The 20,386-nt window shown below is 41.9% G+C and overlaps 1 protein-coding gene and 1 long non-coding RNA gene across 2 annotated transcripts in view; both read right to left on the minus strand.

The window, feature by feature from the left end:
• adgre5a (adhesion G protein-coupled receptor E5a) overlaps positions 1 to 12,663 on the minus strand; it is a gene marked incomplete at its 5' end in the record, with an annotated part of 28,808 nt that extends 16,145 nt beyond the window's left edge. Inside the window, 18 exon segments of the mRNA XM_081715701.1 lie at positions 1,606 to 1,731; positions 1,936 to 2,073; positions 2,375 to 2,527; positions 2,613 to 2,717; positions 5,148 to 5,244; positions 5,378 to 5,498; positions 5,720 to 5,773; positions 7,118 to 7,275; positions 8,909 to 9,088; positions 9,398 to 9,585; positions 9,667 to 9,783; positions 9,894 to 10,044; positions 10,165 to 10,269; positions 10,638 to 10,681; positions 11,434 to 11,559; positions 11,763 to 11,900; positions 12,212 to 12,364; positions 12,450 to 12,663. Of these exon segments, the coding sequence (XP_081571827.1) occupies positions 1,606 to 1,731; positions 1,936 to 2,073; positions 2,375 to 2,527; positions 2,613 to 2,717; positions 5,148 to 5,244; positions 5,378 to 5,498; positions 5,720 to 5,773; positions 7,118 to 7,275; positions 8,909 to 9,088; positions 9,398 to 9,585; positions 9,667 to 9,783; positions 9,894 to 10,044; positions 10,165 to 10,269; positions 10,638 to 10,681; positions 11,434 to 11,559; positions 11,763 to 11,900; positions 12,212 to 12,364; positions 12,450 to 12,663 (2,368 nt within the window).
• An 8-nt stretch (positions 12,664 to 12,671) lies between these two features.
• On the minus strand, positions 12,672 to 14,335 carry LOC113587849 (uncharacterized). The gene is made up of 3 exons (XR_004775890.2): positions 14,241 to 14,335; positions 13,985 to 14,024; positions 12,672 to 13,622 (listed from the first exon to the last, which is right to left on the minus strand). It is a non-coding gene; the product is annotated as an uncharacterized LOC113587849 (long non-coding RNA).
• Positions 14,336 to 20,386: the final 6,051 nt, after the last annotated feature.

A 20,386-nucleotide genomic window follows, 5' to 3' on the forward strand; every position in this document is an offset into this window, starting at 1 on the left:
ACCAGACCAAAATATTTCAGTGACTCCAAACCTCAGTAGTGGCTGTATTGTAGTAGCACTTTGGTACCTGGAGCTACTTGTGCTGAAGCTGTTTACTCGTTGGACAGAACTGCCCCCTCTTCTGGCCTTCAGGGGTGACATCATGTAGCACTTCTAAGGGATATAAAATGTGATTTCATACGTACTCTCGTTTACACTGAGAACAGTTTTTCTATTTTTAGATAAAACTTTATAAAAACTTTAACATTTAAAACCCAGTCAGGGCTATCTAAGCTTATATCTGAACAACAGCCTAGCAGAGTGTCAGAGTGTGAGTTAATGTATTTAACAATGGTAAATCAGCTTATCCACACTCACTAGAACACATTCTCCCATCCTGGCTTAACAAGATGTTATGCACTGCAAGTCGCTGTTCTCTGAATCTGAAAATCTAAATGTTTACATGCGAAGGACTGCCTTGTCACACACATCTTGCAGAAAATGAGTCAAACAGCAGATGTAAACAGCAGGTTTACCTCAGAAAAAAGTAGAACCATTCCAACGTTTAACATCTAAAACCCAGTCAGGACTATCCAAGCTTATATCTGAACACCAGCCTAGCAAAGCGTTATTGCCCGTGTAACCAGGAATGCTTTATTTAGCAGTTGTCTTGAGTTTGTTTTATGCCAACCAGTTCATGTCCTTAATGAAGGTACTGCTACGTCGTGTTAGTCTTGTGGCTCACTGCGGTAATAGTCATCATAGTAGAAGCACTGTTTTACAGCTGTGAGCAGTGAATGAATGGGTTAAATATATAGCGTATTAAAGGCTAGCGAAGTGCGCCTGAGCTGGGCTGGTTTGTTTGTTTGCTTGCTTGGTTGCTTGCGTATTTGTTTGTTTGTTTGTGTATACTCATGTTGTGGTCTACAGCACAGGGAAGTGGTAGCTCAGTGGTTAAAAGCATCAGTTAAAAGCATCAGTTAAATGCTGTAAATGTTTTGTTTTGTTTAGGCTAAGCATATGCCCTGACAAACGTTGACCTAAGTAAAATCCAGTTGCCGGTATAGTTTTGCCATGGTGCTTTTTCTGTTTTATTCCTTTTTTTGTGTGTTGAATTGTCTTATTGTTTGCTCCCTGTGTAGGTCATGTGGGTCTCGGTTGTAAAGGTGTAAACTGTATTAATTGGCTGTTGTCACTGGGGTTGGTGATGTAGGGACACTGAGTAGTGGTGTAGGATTTTCTTTCATGGCTTGCTCTGTATATGTATGCACTGAGTGGGGTAGTGGTGAATTTCTTCTGCTTTCTTTTCCCCTCTTTATTAAAGGTGACTAACAGTGACCCCAACCAACTTCAGATTGTTCAGGTGTGCAGATTGCGTGTTACTAACAGCCAGTAGGGACAAGATGATGTGGAACCTGAAGATTTGGGTCTCAACCTTGTGATGTTGTAATAAAAATACTCTTGTGGGATTTCTATTTTTTTTTTGTTGTTGTTTGTTTATTTGGAAGTTGTCATCTGGGTTGGTGTAGTTAAACCCCAGGGAAGGAAATACAACTGATGCCCTAGGTGGCCTAGTCAAATTATTGGTCAAATTATTGCAGAGACATTGTGTCTAGAAGGCCTAACCCCTGCATCTCATGGTTGGGGTTCCATAGTTGGTGAACCCTTCCCGGCACACACAGCGGTGGCCTTTGGCAGCCATTTCACACACTCCGCCGTCCCCACAGATAGTCTTGTCAATCACACACACATCTTGAAGGAAATGGGTAGATCAAAAGAGGTTTACGGCCACAGAATTAAAGTAGAACCATTTTCACAGTTTAACGTCTAAATCCCAATCAGTGCTATGTAAGCATATATCTGAACAACAGCCTAGCAGAGTGTTATTGTCATGAATACAGTTTGACGTTCAACAGTAGGCTACATGAAGTAGAACCAGGAAAAAAAACAATTTACGTTTACAGGAACCATTAGTGAAATGAATTTGCCCTGACTCCAGCCTGTAGCCTGGGTCACAGGTGCAGTAGAAGCTGCCACTGGTGTTATGACAGGTCGCATTCTCCCCACATCTCTCATACTCACATTCATTAATATCTATTAGCAAGACACAGAGGTGAGTGTAAATTCATCATGAATGAATTTAACCAACATCTATGCAATTAATATAATAAATATTAACTTCGAATGATTTTATTAATGATTATGGTGGAGGTAAATTATGTTTGTGAATTACGTTTTCTGGTGTTTCAATGAAGACAATTTAATTTATGTAACAATACCAGTTCTCTGAATCTTCAGATCACACTATTATGCAACAAACTGCATAAAGTTCATTGTAGTAACACAAATCACTGCTATAATGTTTGTGTTCACATGAAGCTACTTCACATTTTACCATGACATTTTACACCTTGGGTTGCATTAAATGTCTTCTTGTCTTTGCTGGGATTGAAACCAGGTTTACACGTGCAGAAATAGGAACCAGAAAAATTATTGCATTTAGAATTGGGTCCACATAAGTCTTTGACTTCAGAACATTCATTGATGTCTGTTAACAGAGCAAGGTCACAGATTTAAATTCATCGTCTTTATTTCTGTACAGGGAAGATCTACCGTGCTATAGATTCACTGACCTTGGCATCTCTTGCTGCTGCTCAGGGTGAAATTAACTGTCCGAGGATACGTCTGGTACCCTGGTTCACAGTTGCAGTAGTAGCTGCCATTTGTGTTGGTGCACACTGCATGGTCTCCACATATTGGGTTTTCAAAGTCACACTCATCCCCATCCGTTTCAACATTAAAAACAGTCTTTGCATAAGAAATGAACTTGATGATGAATAACAAAAATAGCTTCAGTTAAGGAACGTGTGTAGCATGCAGCGTTCAATGGCAACTTAGTACATTGACCTGTGGTCAAAAATATACAGAACCTGTATTTGAATTAGTCTGTTATAAAATTACATTTAACAACAATGAGTCGCATTCACCAACTGTTCTTAAGAAGAAACTAAAAAGAAAATCTACTCACGAAGATTCTGACATTGGCCAATGTTTTCCTATTTGGTGTTTGTTCTGAGATCAGAATCTACACTCAAGAGCGCACTTACACACATGTGAGCACTGACATCTTACAAATAATTGCTTGTTGTGTTTTTTTCAGTTCTACAGTTATGTTACTTGGGAACTGTGCCATCCAGTAATCAGGGAAGTAAAAAATAAATGTGTGTGAGCACACAGCCCTGCAGTCTCATTCTTCTGTATGGGGATGGACAGGCATGTACTATTGGTAATTAGGAACAACAGGGATGTGCTTTCAGTGTACGAGGAGAATGGGAATACAGATACGAACAATTCTGCTGTTTAAGAGCACGTCATAAACCTGATGTAAACTTTTAGGTCCTTTCTCACGAGTAAATTTAAGAAAAAACTTAGGAAGATATTGGAGAATGAGGCCCACTGAGTATTTAAAGGTATTTTTTATACATATGCTATAAGCAGCACAGCCAGTGCCTGATGAGCCCCCAGCCAGCCCTTCCTGTAGGCTGTGGGAGAGCAGACAGCTGGCAGGGGCTTGCAGGGCACTGGGGTGTGACATCCAGACAGATGGTGGTAGGGCAGGCTGCACTGAAACATCAGCAGTGATGAGGCATGACCATGTTAAACCCCCTACACCTGTACTGGGCAGTGGAAGGTCACTGGTTAAGGTACTCAACTCCTAATCGGATCAATGAAGCTCCACCACTGCCAAGTTGCAACTGTTGGGCCCCTGAGCAAGGACCCTCAATTGCTCAAAAGTTTTACTCAACCATGATTGTAAGTTGCTTTGGATAAAAGTGTTAGCTAAATGCTGTAAATGTACTGTTAACACAGTTAAATAACTGTATTATGCTGTACTTTCATTAAGGTTTTCTTCTGTGTCATTTCCTCACACAGTTGAGAGAGATGTGCTCTCAGAGCTGTGAAGCAACATGAAAATTTGCAGGCGCGGAAGTGCAATAGCTTCAAAAACATTTGCTTCGTACATTTAACTTTTAAGATTTTCCTAAACATCTTACCCACCCACCAACTCCAGACCATTTGATTACTGTTACTATTAAACTGTTTCTCACTTTGAAGTAATGAAGTATAGTATTGATGTTAACAGGAAATCTGTCATTCATAATTACACAACTACAAACTGAGAAACCCTCCAATGTACAACAGTTTTGACTACAGCCTAGAATACATGGAGTCCAAAGAGATTTGGAGCGTGACTCACGCAGACACAGCAGATACAAGCCTCTTATGGTGAGTCGATCCTGAACAAAAGCAAAGGTCAGAGTTTAATATTTGCTGTCTCTTTCTGGGGCTTCCACCAATCACCGAAGACTGAATCAGTCTTTATATCTATCTGCTATAGTGCAGTAAAGGAAGATTGAAGATATAGAAAAAGTATTATGGTCAGATGAAGCATCTCTCACCGTATTCTCGGGGTTGCCATTTCTTCCCATGGCGTCCTTTGTTCTCCCTTTTTCCATACTCAGTGTGGTGTTTAGTTTTGTCCTTTTGTTTTATCTGATCCAAGATCTAACTGTTCTGCACACAGGCCCACCATTGTTAGAGCATGGTTGCGCACCCAGTAGGCTGTTGGTGTCATTAGCTGGCTGACCTGGGTTCGAGCCTACCTTACAGAAAGACTCAACCATGGACATGGACCCAGTTATACCTAGAACAGGTAAAGGGGATTCTGACCAATCAGAGGGTGACTGTTGGTTGACATAAGCAGGCCCTGCAACCGATCACTTTTCAGTGGCAGACCCTGACAGACCTCCCGATACAAGCACCAGTGCCTTTGGCTGCCCCCTAGGCAGGAGGCAGCAGCATCAGCCCAAATCCTGCGAGGCAGGAGGTTCAATGCTCACTGGTTTTTGAGCAGCAGCCCTCTTGGTTCTCCACTAAGGGGGCATACATCATCTCCCTTCTGACTGGGTGGACTCTGGCATGGGCCACCCCAGTCTGGGAGCACCAAACAGACGTATGTTCCACTGTGGTTCATTGCTGCTCTCAAGTGGCCTTTTCACCATCCAGTCGCTGAAGGGGAGGCGGCTTCCCGTCTCATTAAAATACGTCAGGGGAAAAGAGCGGTGCTGATTACACCATCAAATTCTGCATTATGGATGGAACCCCACAGCGCTGATTGCTGCTTTCCACCAGGGCCTCAGTGAGGAGCTTAAAGATGAACTGGTCCACTGAGATACTCCCGCCTATCTTGATGACCTGATCGATCTGGTGTTGCGAATTGACAATTGCGCACGGGAGAGGTGCAGAGCACGGGGACCAGAGATCAGTGGAGGCTCTCACGGAGCTCTGTGCACCCTTAGCCCTTGTCATGTGCCCGACAAGCGGGCGGAGTCCGGACCCCAGCCAATGCATTTCGGACACACCCGCCTTTCCCGAAGTGAGCGTGATGCTCAGTTGCAGGAAGGGAGGTTTCTGTAATGTGGAAGCTCAGGTCATCTCTGCCCAGCTTGTTCTGAGCTCTGGGGGAAAAGACAACGTCCGTCAGGGGAGGGAGAACCCCTGACTGACTCAGCCAGTCCTCCCCGAGCTCAAGGGTTGTTCTTAAGTACCACAATTGCTTGGGGAACCTCTGAAATGCGTCTCCAGGCATTTGTGGACTCGGGAGCAGATGGCAACTTTCTCGATGCTGGGTTAGCCAACAAGTTAGCCCTGCTGCTGGTCCCATTGGATGAACCCTTACCCATTGCTGCCATTGATGGTCGGTTCCTTGAGCCAGGGGATATTAGCTCTCAGACTTGTCCAATCACATTGCGAGTTGGATCACACACTGAACAGATTGCACCGTATATTATCCATGCTCCCTACTTGCAACTGATTTTGGGGTACCCCTGGCTTCAGCGCCATAATCCCCATGTGGACTGGCTGACCCAGTCAGTGCTGTCTAGGGGTTTGTCATGTTGGAGCTCCTGTTTACAGCTACCCAAGTCTTGGTCTGGGTCCGGTCATGGTGCCGGTGGTCTGGACCTTTCTCAAATCCCCCAGGAATACTGGGACCTCAGGGAAGCATTTAGCAAACAGAAGGCCCAACTATTGCCTCCCCACCAGCCATATGACATGGCCATAAACCTCCTCCCAGGCTCCAATCCCCCTAAAGGCCACCTGTTCTCCCTTTCGGGGCCCAAACGTCAAGCAATGGATGAGTAAATACAAGAGTCCTTGTACAAGAGCCAGACCCTCGTACCCGCTCATTTAAGTTTAGTTGTACCCGCGGTGTATGAGTAGGAATCATCGAATTAATCCTTTAATAGTGAAATAATGTGATTAAAGAAAATTAAAGTTTTCAGTCTCATACTACACCAGTTTTTCTCCACTTTGTCTGTTCAGTGTCCTCTCTGACACACTCAGAGGTTACTGACTCGCTCTCTCTCGCTCTTGCTCTTGTGCTCGCTCGCTCGCTCTCTCTCTCCCTCTCTGATTCCTACTCATACACCGCGGGTACAACTAAACTTAAATGAGCGGGTATGAGGGTCTGGTTTTGTGGGAGGAGTTGCACGCTGCACAGGATTGGTCAGACCGGGTGGTTGGGTAAGAAAAAAAAGGGGGCAAATTTTGAACATTCTGGCCTAGTGTATTTCTGACCCTGGGAGGAGTTTGGTTTTTGGGGGAGGGACACCCTCAGAAAACTTTATTCCTGTATGGTTAGGGGGAAGGACTTGCGAGGAGGTGTGACTTCTTAGAGAATAAGCCAATGGGAGGGGAGTAGGATGGGTGAGTGAGTGGTTGAGTGAGAGAGAGAGAGAGAGAGAGAGAGAGAGAGACACAACTGAGACCCATACGCATGTTTCAGTATCAGTACATGACCACATCATATCATATATCATATCATATCATATAAAAATAATAATATAATATATAAATATATAATAAATATGCGGGGGAGGGGTCAGGGTGTGGTGGTGGGGGGGTGATTGACAGTTGTCAAATCAAGCAATCAAATCAAGCAATAAATAATTTTGATGGTTACTATATACTCTCTCTCTCTGTTCTTGGGCAAGACTCCTAACTCTGCACTTGACTACCTCTGTAACACGATTGAAAGGTTTCTCTCTCTCTCTCTCTCTCTCTCTGCACTGTCTACCTGGAGGTGTGAATTCCCTGTGGAGACTTGTGGTAGGCGGAGTCTATTGCTGGGATGTCCACACTCATGCAAGCCCTTGTGTGACCGTTCCCTCTATAGGACAAACCTAAACAGCCTAAAGTGCAAAGAGAGGGGTCTATGGGAGGCACACCATATATCTGGGAGAAAGAGAGCAATGGGAATTATGTGTGTCAATGTGAAAGTTTGACAGCAATGTATGCATGTGCACGGTGTGTGTGTGTGTGTGTGTGTGTGTGTGTGATCATCTAGACAATTGATGTTGATTAACCAGAAACAAGGTAGTGTCTCTTTCTGCCAAATAGATGAATTTTATTGGAGAAGACTTCTTGCCTGAATGAGAACTGAACAGGGAATAGCAGAGAATATAACACTGTCATAACTTTTAATGTATATAATGTGAGTTAAAGTCATCAACATGACTAAACCACTCCCCACAGTAAGGGATTGGGCCGTAAACCAAAATTAAGGGATGGCAATGAACCAGACCAAAATATTTCAGTGACTCCAAACCTCAGTAGTGGCTGTCTTGTAGTAGCACTTTGGTACCTGGAGCTACTTGTGCTGAAGCTGTTTACTCGTTAGACAGAACTGCCCCCTCTTCTGGCTCTCAGGGGTGTCCGTCTAAGGGATATAAAATGTGATTTCATACATACTCTTGTTTACACTGAGAACAGTTTTTCTATTTTTAGATAAAACTTTATAAAAACTTTAACATTTAAAACCCAGTCAGGGTTTTAAGCTTATATCTGAGCTTATATCTAAGCTTATATCTGAACAACAGCCTAGCAGAGTGTCAGAGTGTGAGTTAATGTATTTAACAATGGTAAATCAGCTTATCCACACTCACTAGAACACATTCTCCCATCCTGGCTTAACAAGATGTTATGCACTGCAAGTCGCTGTTCTCTGAATCTGAAAATCTAAATGTTTACATGCGAAGGACTGCCTTGTCACACACATCTTGCAGAAAATGAGTCAAACAGCAGATGTAAACAGCAGGTTTACCTCAGAATAAAAGTAGAACCATTCCACCATTTAACATCTAAAACCCAGTCAGGACTATCTAAGCTTATATCTGAACATCAGCCTAGCAGAGCATTATTGCCCGTGTAACCAGGAATGCTTCCTTTAGCAGTTGTCTTGAGTTTGTTTTAAGCCAAACAGTTCATGTGCTTAATGAAGGTACCGCTACGTTGTGTTAGTTTTTTGGCTCACTGCGGTAATAGTCATCATAGTAGAAGCACCGTTTTACAGCTGTGAGCAGTGAATGAATGGGTCAAATATATAGCGTATTAAAGGCTAACGAAGGGTGCCTGAGCTGGGCTGGTTTGTTTGTTTGTTTGTTTGCTTGTTTGTTTGAACCTCAAGGTCACTCAGGGGTGCAACATTTGCAACAGTTCAATCCTTTGTAAAACTTTGTCAAATGTCACTCTTGATGAGGCTTGATGTATTATATACTTGTCAGATATGTACAGATCACTTGTTTCATGGCTTCTGTGCACACTTAAAACAAATAATAGAAATATTTCTCCTGGAGATCTACAGCATCTTCCTTTGGGGTTTAAGAAGATTAGGTTACCCTAATCTAAGGTATGTGGATCTGACTTTCAGTTGTTATTGTTGGAACTAAACTGCAGGAAGGTTGGTCTCCAAGAGGGGCACTGGAGATTGCTGGTGCAAAGCTAGCCATGGTCCACCTGACAGTTTAGACTAAAACAAAATGTATTTTCTTAGATTTCCTAAAATTTGCTGCTATCATTTGGAAAGGATAAACAGCCACACCACCTCCTGCTCGTAGAGTGCCATTAGCACAGCGAAACTGCTGAGGTGGGTGCAGGAGCAGACTGTGTGGTCGTCGCTGGACCTGATCACAGTGCAGCCCGATGAAGACCAGGCTCCTCCATCCAAATTGGAGTCCCAGAACACACAGGTTTGGTTCCCCACTGGAACCTGCAAGAAAGACAGAAAGTTATACTTGGAAGCACAAACTCATCCTGTACATTTTCCATGGAAAATGGACAAGGAGGAAGAGAAACCACCACCCTCATCAAAGTATAAATTACAGACACTTGATACATCATTACCAGGAAACAAAAGTCCACGGTGACTATACTTACTGTTGCTATCCCAACCTGGCCTTTGTTTGGTAAGCGATTCTCATTATATGAGAGAAAACCATATAGTATGATCTCCTAATTCTATCTTGTCATATATAATCCTGAAAAGAGGATTTTTAAGTAGTAGTACATAGTGTTGCACCTCCAGATGAGAGAAGGTAAGAATGATTGGCTTCTTCAGATTGGCTGTGTGTGGGTTGGTGACCACTACAGTCACTACTCTTGAGTTTATCTTGAACTTCTCAGCTTGTTGTGTCTCCAGCCAGTGGAAATAGTTGTTGACCAACGTGTGCAGGTTTGTGTAGCTGAGCAGAGATACGGTGGCAATTCCTGTTCAACGATACATATTTTTCAGAAACATATAAGAGCTGACAGTGTCTTCAACTGACGTTCACTGTGAGTGAACTGTACCCAGGTATGAGTCTCCTGCAGCAGTTGCCCAATCAGATTGCAGCTGGATGTCACTGGCGGACAAAACGAGTGGTCCGTCTGGGGCAACTTCACTTCTGTTGACCAACATCGTGACGTCTACAGACAGAAACAGCATGCATGGAATTATTTATATCACAATCGCTGTGTATCATAGATCAGTTTGCAGTGTGGAGTCTGTATAGTGATGGCTGGCTGAATTCACTTACATGTTTGAACAGATTTCTTGGTGATGTTGTCCTGCAGCAGGTATCCTAATAATTTCAGTGCATGCTCAATCATACTCAACAATGCTATCACTTTCCTGTTATTATTCAGGGAGCCGTCAGACAGGAACCTGTCTATTGCATCCAGGAGAATCTATGGATTGGTAAGCCAGAACGCAAGTTAAAGAGAGAGGAGAGAGTGAGTTTGTAACAAAGCAAATTAAAATCCAAGTTCTCTATCTCTCTATCTGAATAGCTTAGTACACACAGCTACCTGCAACAAATCTTTATGCACTGGCTCCATGTTTCCATTCCGCTTACTCAGCTCCAGACAACGGTTTCTTAGTTTGGCCAGAGTCTGCTCCAGCTCCACTGGAACCTGTGGGGGCCACAGACAGAGAAGGAGTAGGATGGTCGTCCACGAGGTTCGGCGAGTTGTGATAGTCTTGTATGGCTCTGCATTGTACTTCATTCCTGCTCCAACAAGGACCAGAGTGTTTTACAAGTATTACCCATAAATCCTGAACCATGGGGCCTGATATCATTATTCAGCTTCCTATATTTGTTAAGAAGGAGAGCTGTTCAGTGAACCGAACGGAAGGTGTGCAGATTGGGAGAAAAGCCTGAGCCAGGCCCACTGTATGGCCTCAGAGTGGGGGCCAGTACCAAGGCACTGAACAATGGGCTTACAATGGGCTTAATTTATATTAGTCCACCTAGAGTGGTCTGCTGAGGATCTTGCCATACCTGCATGGTGCTGCTCTCATTTAGAAATGCATCGCACTGCAGCTCTAGGGAGAAAACACAATGTCACATAGCTAACATCCCAATGTACAGCTAGACAGAGAGATTTATTACTTGGCTTTGCAACAAGATCTCGATCAATACACTCCAGTAGTAAAAAACGCTCTGGAAGGCTTTACCACTGCATCAGGGGGTTATTGCCATGAATACAGTTTGACATTCAACAGTAGGCTACGTGAAGTAGAAACAGGACAAAAAAAACCTATTAGTAAAATTAATTTGCCCTGTCTCCAGCCTGGGTCACCGGTGCAGTAGAAGCTGCCACTGGTGTTATGACAGGTCGCATTCTCCCCACATCTCTCATACTCACATTCATTAATATCTATCAGCAAGACACTGAGGTGAGTGTAAATTTATCATGAATTAATTTAACCAACATCTATGCAATTAATATAATAAATTCTACAGTTATATAATATTATAGGATTTAGAGTACAATACAATATATAATATTTTTAATAATCATTTTTTATTATCTTAGAAAGCATTATGGTCTTGTAAAAGAGTGACTCTTCAGATCACCTCAGTTATGTTAGTTGGAAACTGTGCCAATCTTGTGATGTTGTAATAAAAATACTCCTGTGGGATTTCTTGGTTTTTTTTGTTTGTTGTTGTTGTTTGTTTATTTGGAAGTTGTCATCTGGGTTGGTGTAGTTAAACCCCAGGGAAGGAAATACAACTGATGCACTAGGTGGCCCAGTCAAATTATTGCAGAGACATTGTGTCTAGAAGGCCTTACCCCTGCATCTCATGGTTGGGGTTCCATAGTTGGTGAACCCTTCCCGGCACACACAGCGGTGGCCTTTGGCAGCCATTTCACACACTCCGCCATCCCCACAGATAGTCTTGTCAATCACACACACATCTTGAAGGAAATGGGTAGATCAAAAGAGGTTTACGGCCACAGAATTAAAGTAGAACCATTTTCACAGTTTAATATCTAAATCCCAATCAGTGCTATGTAGCATATATCTGAACAACAGCCTAGCAGAGAGTTATTGTCATGAATACAGTTTGACGTTCAACAGTAGGCTACATGAAGTAGAACCAGGAAAAAAAACAACTTACGTTTACAGGAGCCATTAGTGAAATGAATTTGCCCTGACTCCAGCCTGTAGCCTGGGTCACAGGTGCAGTAGAAGCTGCCACTGGTGTTATGACAGGTCGCATTCTCCCCACATCTCTCATACTCACATTCATTAATATCTATTAGCAAGACACAGAGGTGAGTGTAAATTCATCATGAATGAATTTAACCAACATCTATGCAATTAATATAATAAATATTCACTTCAGGTGATTTTATTAATGATTATGGTGGAGGTAAATTATGTTTGTGAATTCTGTTTTTTTACGTAAATTGTCTTTCAATGAAGACAATTTAATTTATGTAACAATACCACTTCTCTGAATCGTCAGATCACACAATTATGCAACAAACCGCATAAAGTTGAATGTCGTAACACACATCATTGCTACAGTGTCTGGATTCGTGTGAAGCTACTTGCACATTTTACCATGACATTTTACTCCTTGGGTTGCATTAAATATCTTCTTGTCATTGCTGGGTTTGAAACCAGGTTTACACGTGCAGAAATAGGAACCAGGAAAATTATTGCATTTAGAATTGGGTCCACATAAGTCTTTGACTTCAGAACATTCATCGATGTCTGTTAACAGAAGAAGGTCACAGATTTAAATTCATCGTCTTTATTTCTGTACAGGGAAGATCCACCATGCTATAGATTCACTGACCTCGGCATCTCTTGCTGCTGCTCTGGGTGAAATTAAATGTCCGAGGTTATGTCTGGTACCCTGGTTCACAGTTGCAGTAGTAGCCGCCATTTGTGTTGTTGCACACTGCATGGTCTCCACATATTGGGTTTTCAAAGTCACACTCATCCCCATCCGTTTCAACATTAAAAACAGTCTTTGCATAAGAAATGAACTTGATGATGAATGACAAAAATAGCTTCAGTTAAGGAACGTGTGTAGCATGCAGCGTTCAATGGCAACTTAGTACATTGACCTGTGGTCAAAAATATACAGAACCTGTATTTGAATTAGTCTGTTATAAAATTACATTTAACAACAATGAGTCGCATTCACCAACTGTTCTTAAGAAGAAACTAAAAAGAAAATCTACTCACGAAGATTCTGACATTGGCCAATGTTTTCCTATTTGGTGTTTGTTCTGAGATCAGAATCTACACTCAAGAGCGCACTTACACACATGTGAGCACTGACATCTTACAAATAATTGCTTGTTATGTTTTCTTCAGTTCTACAGTTATATAACTTTATAGGATTTAGAGTACAATACAATGTATAATATTTTTAATAATCATTTTTTATTATCTTAGAAAGCATTATGGTCTTGTAAAAGACTGACTCTTCAGATCACCTCAGTTATGTTACTTGGGAACTGTGCCATCCAGTAATTGGGGAAGTAAAACAAATCTGTCTGCATTCTGCAGTAATTAAGAAAATCAGACTTGTGAGAAATAAAGCAAACATTTTTCAAAAAATGTGGCCAAAATGGGCTTTACAAATGTGTGTGAGCACACAGCCCTGCAGTCTCATTCTTCTGTATGGAGATGGACAGGCCATGTACTATTGGTAATTAGGAACAACAGGGATGTGTTTTCAGTGTACGAAGAGAATGGGAATACAGATACGAACAATTCTGCTGTTTAAGAACACGTCATAAACCTGATGTAGACTTTTAGGTCCTTTTTCATGAACAAATTTAAGAAACAACTTAGGAAGATATTAGAGAATGAGGCCCACTGAGTATTTAAAGGTATTTTTTATACATATGCTATAAGTGACAGGACTTGTCCATACCTATACATTGACTGCCTATCTTCAGATATCCATGTCCGCAATCTTTCATCGAGGTCATTTCGATCACTGGGGCTAACAGACCTGTGGGGGAATGTGTTTACAGTGTGTATGTGTTTACATGTTTATAGTGTGTACATGTTTACATGTTTACTGTGCTCTCAGCTCAGCTTCTGTAAGCTGGCATGTACCTAAATCAATACATGTAACAAATACATTAGTTCGCTGTGTGAAAAAAATTCAGAAAAAACAACTCTAGACCATGTTATTATTATTACTGTTAAACTGTTTCTCACAATAGCAATGAAGTATAGTATTGCTGTTTAACAGGAAATGTGTGTTATTCATAATTACACAACTACAAACTGAGAAACCCTCCAATGTATGACAGTCTTGACTACAGCCTAGAATACATGGAGTCCAAAGAGATTTGGAGTGTGACTCACCCAGACACAGCAGATACAAGCCTCTCATGGTGAGTCGATCCTGAACAAAAGCAAAGGTCACAGTTTAATATTTGTTTATAAGCGCATCCATTAATTAATGTAAAGAGATCTCTTCAGATGGATTAGCCTGCTGTCTCTTTCTGGGGCTTCCACCAATCACCAAAGACTGACTCAGTCTTTGTATCTATCTGCTGTCTTGTCAAAGGTACAGAGACACAGTTTTAGTGCAGTAAAAGGAGAGTGAAGGGTCCCTTACGTCAATGTCCCCCAGACTTGAGCCCTGTGTTTGCTGGACCACAGAGATGAAACAGTGGAGTGTCGTTGGGAGAGCAGAGGAAGGGTAGAACTGAGCCACTCCCCAGCACTGGGGGAACTGTGAGCTGGAGGGGGAGGGGAAATGACTTAATAACACTCTGAAGCACTGTAAAAATAACAGGACTTAAAATAAGTTGTGAAACACCAAGATAATAACATGGATTAACATGGCCCTTATTACTGTCTTATAGTCTTGTCCATTTTTAAAATGTGTATCAGAGATGTAGAAAAGGCATTATGGTCAAGATGAAGCATCTCTCAACAAGTTGAGTATATTGCATGTGAATTAGACATAAAAAGAAAGGCCTGAATGCTTGAATCGTCCAGTGAAGGGGTCCGGTGGAACTGTAAAGCCGAGGGGACGTTTGCTTGTATGGTTTTGGTTGACTTGTCCTTCCTCATAGAAGGAAAGTCACTGAGAATCACTGCAAAGTCATTTTGATCACCTTAATTCTATGATGAACCATCTCCAGAAAGTGCCCTCATCCCCAGTGAACGTGGGGGCACTGAATAGTCAAAAGAATATTAAATAAATCATATGCAGTCACCTTCCACTCACAAGATCTCAACTCACTTGAACATCTGTCTGATGTTTTAGCATTTTGTGAGTGTGTGTTTATCTGTTCACAAATCTCTATACATGCACACAGAAGAGGAAGGAAGAGAAAGAACTTTTGCAATTGTGTTTCCACCCCCCCCCCCCCCAATGGTTCACACAGACATGGAGACAGAATATTCTCTCAGAAGGTGCTGATGTTCACCTTTGATGTGGTGAACAATAGAAAGGTGTCAAACTCTTGCCAGTGGAGCTCAGCTCTATCACCGCACTCAAGATCTTGATAAAAACAAAGGGTTTGTGTATGTAAATCATATGAGCTCCATTGAGAAGTGACCCAGGGGGACTCATCTGAGGACAGATTTAATACTGCGCTGCTTTGCAGTCATGTCAGTCAGAAGTTCAATGCTTTTGTTCAGTTATGAGGGGGCTTTCAGCTGAGTGCCTTTGGGGTCACTGGGGTCCAAATATAGCCAGAACAATAAGCAAAAGCAGCAGCAATATGGAGTAGGACACGATGACATAGTGCAGCAAGATATATTGCCATGATGAATGTTAAATGGCTCCTAAACTGACAAAATATGTCACAATACGATGCTAAAATTGTCTCAAGCTATTGTTTGGAGGATATTGCGTTCCTGACATTAACATGTCGACCATCTTATTTGCCAAGGGAATTCACAGCCATTAGCATCACAGCTGTATACATACCTCCCAGTGCCAACAAAAGAGATGCACTTTCCATACTGTACCAGTTTGTAAGCATGATGCAAAATGCCAACCCAGACTTTGTTTCTATAATTGTTGGAGACTTTAACCTGAGGACAGTACTGCCACATTATTATCAACATGTGGACTTTGCGACCAGGGGAGAAAACACACTAGTCTAGGCTTACACAAATATTGAGTAGGCATTCAAGGCAGCCCCCCTACCGCCAGCTTGGAAACTCAGACCACCAACAATGCTTCAAGGCAACTACTATTGTGTCACTGCCAAAGAAGTCACCAGTCAATGACTAACGCCCCGTAGCGCTCACTCCCATCATGATGAAGTGCTTTGAAAGACTGGTGAAAGACCACACAATGTCAAGACTTCCTGCAACGCTCGACCCTCTCCAGTTCGCATACCGCCCTAACCGCTCCACTGATGATGCCATATCAGCAGCGCTTCACCGAAGCCTGACCTATCTGGAGAATAAGAACCGTTATGTGCGGATGCTTTTCATTGACTTCAGCTCAGCCTTCAACACAGTCATACCCCAACACTTGGTAAAGAATCTCAGCCCATTAGGCATTGACACCCCATTGTGCAACTGGTTATTGGACTTCCTCTCAGACAGACCACAGACAATACGAGTTGGTGTAAACACCTCTGAAACCATCATCATGAACACAGGAGTTGCCCAGGGCTTTGTGCTAAGCTCTCTGTTGTTCACCCTGATGACTCATAATTGTTTTGCCAAGTACAACTCAAATCACATCATCAAGTTTGCAAATGATACCATGGTAGTGGGCCTCGACTCACAATCCATGGTACTGCCATAGAGTTAGTGAGAAGCATCAAGTTTCTAGGGGTGCACATTACAGATGATCTGACATGGACTATACACACCACTTCCTCCATCAAAAAGACACAGCAGCGCCTTGACTTCCTGCGAAGGATGAGGAGAGCAAACCTTCCATCTCCTATCCTCACAATGTTCTATAGAGGCATAACAGAGAGCATTCTGACCAGCAGCCTCCCAGTCTGGTATGGCAGCTGCACCACCTCGGACCAGAAATCTCTCCAGAGAGTGGTGAGGACAGCAGAGAAAATCATCAGAACTTCACTTCCATCCACATCCCACCTATCCTGACCATGGACTGTTCAGCCTTCTGCCCTCTGGTAAACGTTACCACTGCATGCGGTGCAAGACAGCCAGACTTAACAAGAGCTTCTTCCCACAGGCCAATAGACTACTCAACTCCCTTTAACAATACACACCACATTTATTTTATTTTACTTTATACCTAGAAACATAGAACTATTATGATCACTATTTATAACCCACACCCCCATCTTCATATGTAGCTACTTTGTGCAATAATTTTAATGTTCTCTCTGTGAGCACCTTATCAACATTTTCCAGTGCTACGTTTACAATACCGGTCACACTGTGCAATAATCACTGGAACAATGTCAATAGTTTCTATATACAATGTGCAGTATTTTATTCCTATGTGCAATATATGTATATACTCTTATATATATATATATATATATATATATATATATATATATATATATATATATATATATATATATATATATATATATATACAATTATTTATTTTAATTTTTTTTAATGTATATTTCTTGTGTGTTTATACTGTGTCTTGTGTATGCTGACTAATGTCTTGTCTCGTGCACTTACATTTATGTATAGTGTATATTTGCACATTGGAGTTAGGAGAAACGTAATCTTGTTCAGCTGTGCACTACTTGTTGTATCGTCTGAATGACAATAAAGCTGACTTTGACTTTGACAAAAGTCCTTCCTTTTAAATAATGGGCTGACCCTTAAAAGACCTGTTTGAACAGGAATGTATGACACATAAGAAATTCTGTTCACTGTGGGTGAGAATGTGAACTCTGGTAGTGCTAAAGGACACTACTGAGTTTAAATCGGAAAATCTAATCACTGAAACACAGCATATATGGAAACTACTTTATACCAATTCAAATGTGTATTGGGGCATGTGCTTGTGGGGTGATGTCATCAGATATTTTTTCTTGTGCTCTGGGGAAGGTATCACAGAAAGGAAACATTTAAGGACATTACAAAGAGGAAACATGAACAGAGAAATGACCTTTCTTGACCAGAGCTGAGGTGCGCTAAAATGTCTAAATCCACAAGTTGTCTCATTGTTTCAGATTTTGTTGTGAAATGAAAATAATTAATTAAAAATATCCTGAGATGACTAAATATAACTATTGTAAGGGATAAGCATAAAAATGCTATTGTGTATTTCTTTATATATTGTTCATATAAAAACAGGAAAAATAAGAAAAGACAGCTTATATATGCTGTAGTGGCACGTATATAGTGTGACTTCCCCTTACACTCGAGCAATAGCAAGACAAGACAGCCTAAATCTGAAGAAGAACTCTGGGAAATGCTGAAACCCTGGTATTACATACCAGAAGATTACTTCAGAAATCTCAGATCAAGATGTGCTTAATGCCAAGAGATGTCACACTAAATACCGCTGATATCAGATTTATCAAACAGGGTATGGTTAACTGTTTCCATGGACATTTCATTCTTGTAGTGGTTCAAGTGGAAAAATGTACAGTATATTTGGTAACATGGTATATTTGTGGTCAGGTAAACTCTTTTAAATAGCCTTTTCTTGGCCATTGACTGTACTTTCCTAAGTATGTTTGGAGACCATGTCAGCCCATCCAGAATGGACCATAGCCACTTCCTCCCAATGCTGAAAATTCAAACCTATACAAACTAATCAGCATTTACACTGTTAGATCTGTTACCTCTGGAACTTTGCAGTAAACACTATCAACACAAAGATTAATGAAGAACAATAGTTTACTAGGTACAACTGGCCTTCAGAGAGAACAGCAGCAATGAGTGAGGATATGCTGTAGTATTCTCTAATGATCTTTAGCCTGACTCTCTTTAAGAGGAGGTGTGATGGATAGATGAGAAATGGGCCCCCAGATCATCTAGACAATTGATGTCGATTCACCAGAAACAAGGTAATGTCTTTCATTCCCTCCAGCTCTGGAATCAAATGGATATCATGGGTCTATTGTGCCCATCTATCTGTGCAAATATTTGCCTCATTTCATTTCCTTACATTTCATTTCCTTACATTTCATTTCCTTACATTTCAGACTAAATCACAATTACCCTCTCCACACTCTCAGAATCACTGAAAATCTACAGCAAACCCTCATACTCAAACTCACAAGCACACACTCATATCTTTACCACCTTAGTGGTTAGTGTAGTGTAGTGGCTAACAACACTGTCTCTGTGTTAATGCCATTAAGAGTCCTTAGACAAGAATCTTAACTGTACACTTGACTACCTCTGTAACATGATTGAAAAATGTATGTAACTCTGGATGAGAGCATCTGCCAAATGTGTTAAATGCACAAGATGTCATCTCCATTGCTCTTCATCCCCCAGAAACATTCCGCAGTTTCTCTACAACACCCCACCTCCAAATGCCCAAATACATTTTAACTTAACTTCAAACAATAATTGTATAAGCCCTTTTCTCATAAATGACAAATACATTACAACAGGAGACATTTAAGAGTGTATGTGTACGTGCATGCGTGTGTGTGTGTGTGTGTGTGTGTGTGTGTGTGTGTATATATATATATAATGCATATTGTAACGTGAGGAGGCTGAGCAGAATGCAGGGACGAGTCGCATAGAACAGAAATATACGTTTATTCATACAAAACAAAAAGCGCACGCAGCACATAAGCTAACGTAATGTTAAACACTGAAAACAGACAACCGAACAATAGGGGTTTTTATTCACACGTAAATGAGGAACATAGCTAAAACAGGTGTGACACATGGGGGGCGTGGCCACACAGGCGAACATACACACAAACACACACAGGGAAACATTTGAGAGGAGGTGCCATACCGTGACACGTATACGTGTGTGTGTGCAGAAAGAAATATATTTAGTACAATGAGAATTAATTTATATACAATTACATTTTCTAGTGTGTGTATGGGTTGTGAACAATGAGTCAGTTATTACAGGCACAGTCTGAATAGGAAATACAATACCTTTCGGGTGGTCAGTCAAGAGTAGGGTGAACATGCAAGAGTTGTGCCAGAGGTTGTGAAGCAACTGGCAGACCTGAAGTTGCTGCAAACCATCTGGCTTTTCAGATAGCACTTGTTACAGTTGCTGGAAGTGGTCAGGTAGAGGAAGATCTGGATGACAAGGTGGAAGGACCAGGAAACCCACAGGCAGGGGACCCGTAGGAAGGCATGGAATCAGGGTTGACCAAGGTGCTGCAAAGAGCAGCCAAACCATTTGCAGGTGAATGCCGTGCAAGCCATAAATCTGCAGCATTGCAACTCTCGGTCTAGATGGTGCTCACAGGTGAAGCTGCTGCACTGCTGTAGGCGTGTGGAAGGAAAATAGGCAATGGTAGTTGTAGAAACAGTCTTTGCTGAAGGGGCAGTAAGGTCTGAGACGGTGGCGAGAAGGTCATCTGACTTTTGGCTCCTGGGTTGATTCAGCAGAGCTGAGAGCATCACGGAAGTGGGAGAAGGCAAGCGCAAACTCCGGCTTCACAAAAACCTTGAAGAATGAACATCGCCGACATCAGCAGTCGGAGAAGCCGTGAAGGAGGCCGGGCAGAGAGCATGTGAGTGAAGGGTCAGGATGGGAAGAGAAAAGGGATTGACATCTGCACCTTTCCAGAGTCCGGGATGCAGGCTGGAGGGGATTGAGGGAGAGGAGGGGGCAAAGGGGTGGTGGTGGTGGCCAGG

This window comes from Electrophorus electricus, chromosome 6, assembly GCF_041902795.1.
Source record: "Electrophorus electricus isolate QZ-2024a chromosome 6, ASM4190279v1, whole genome shotgun sequence".
Lineage (NCBI taxonomy): Eukaryota > Metazoa > Chordata > Actinopteri > Gymnotiformes > Gymnotidae > Electrophorus > Electrophorus electricus.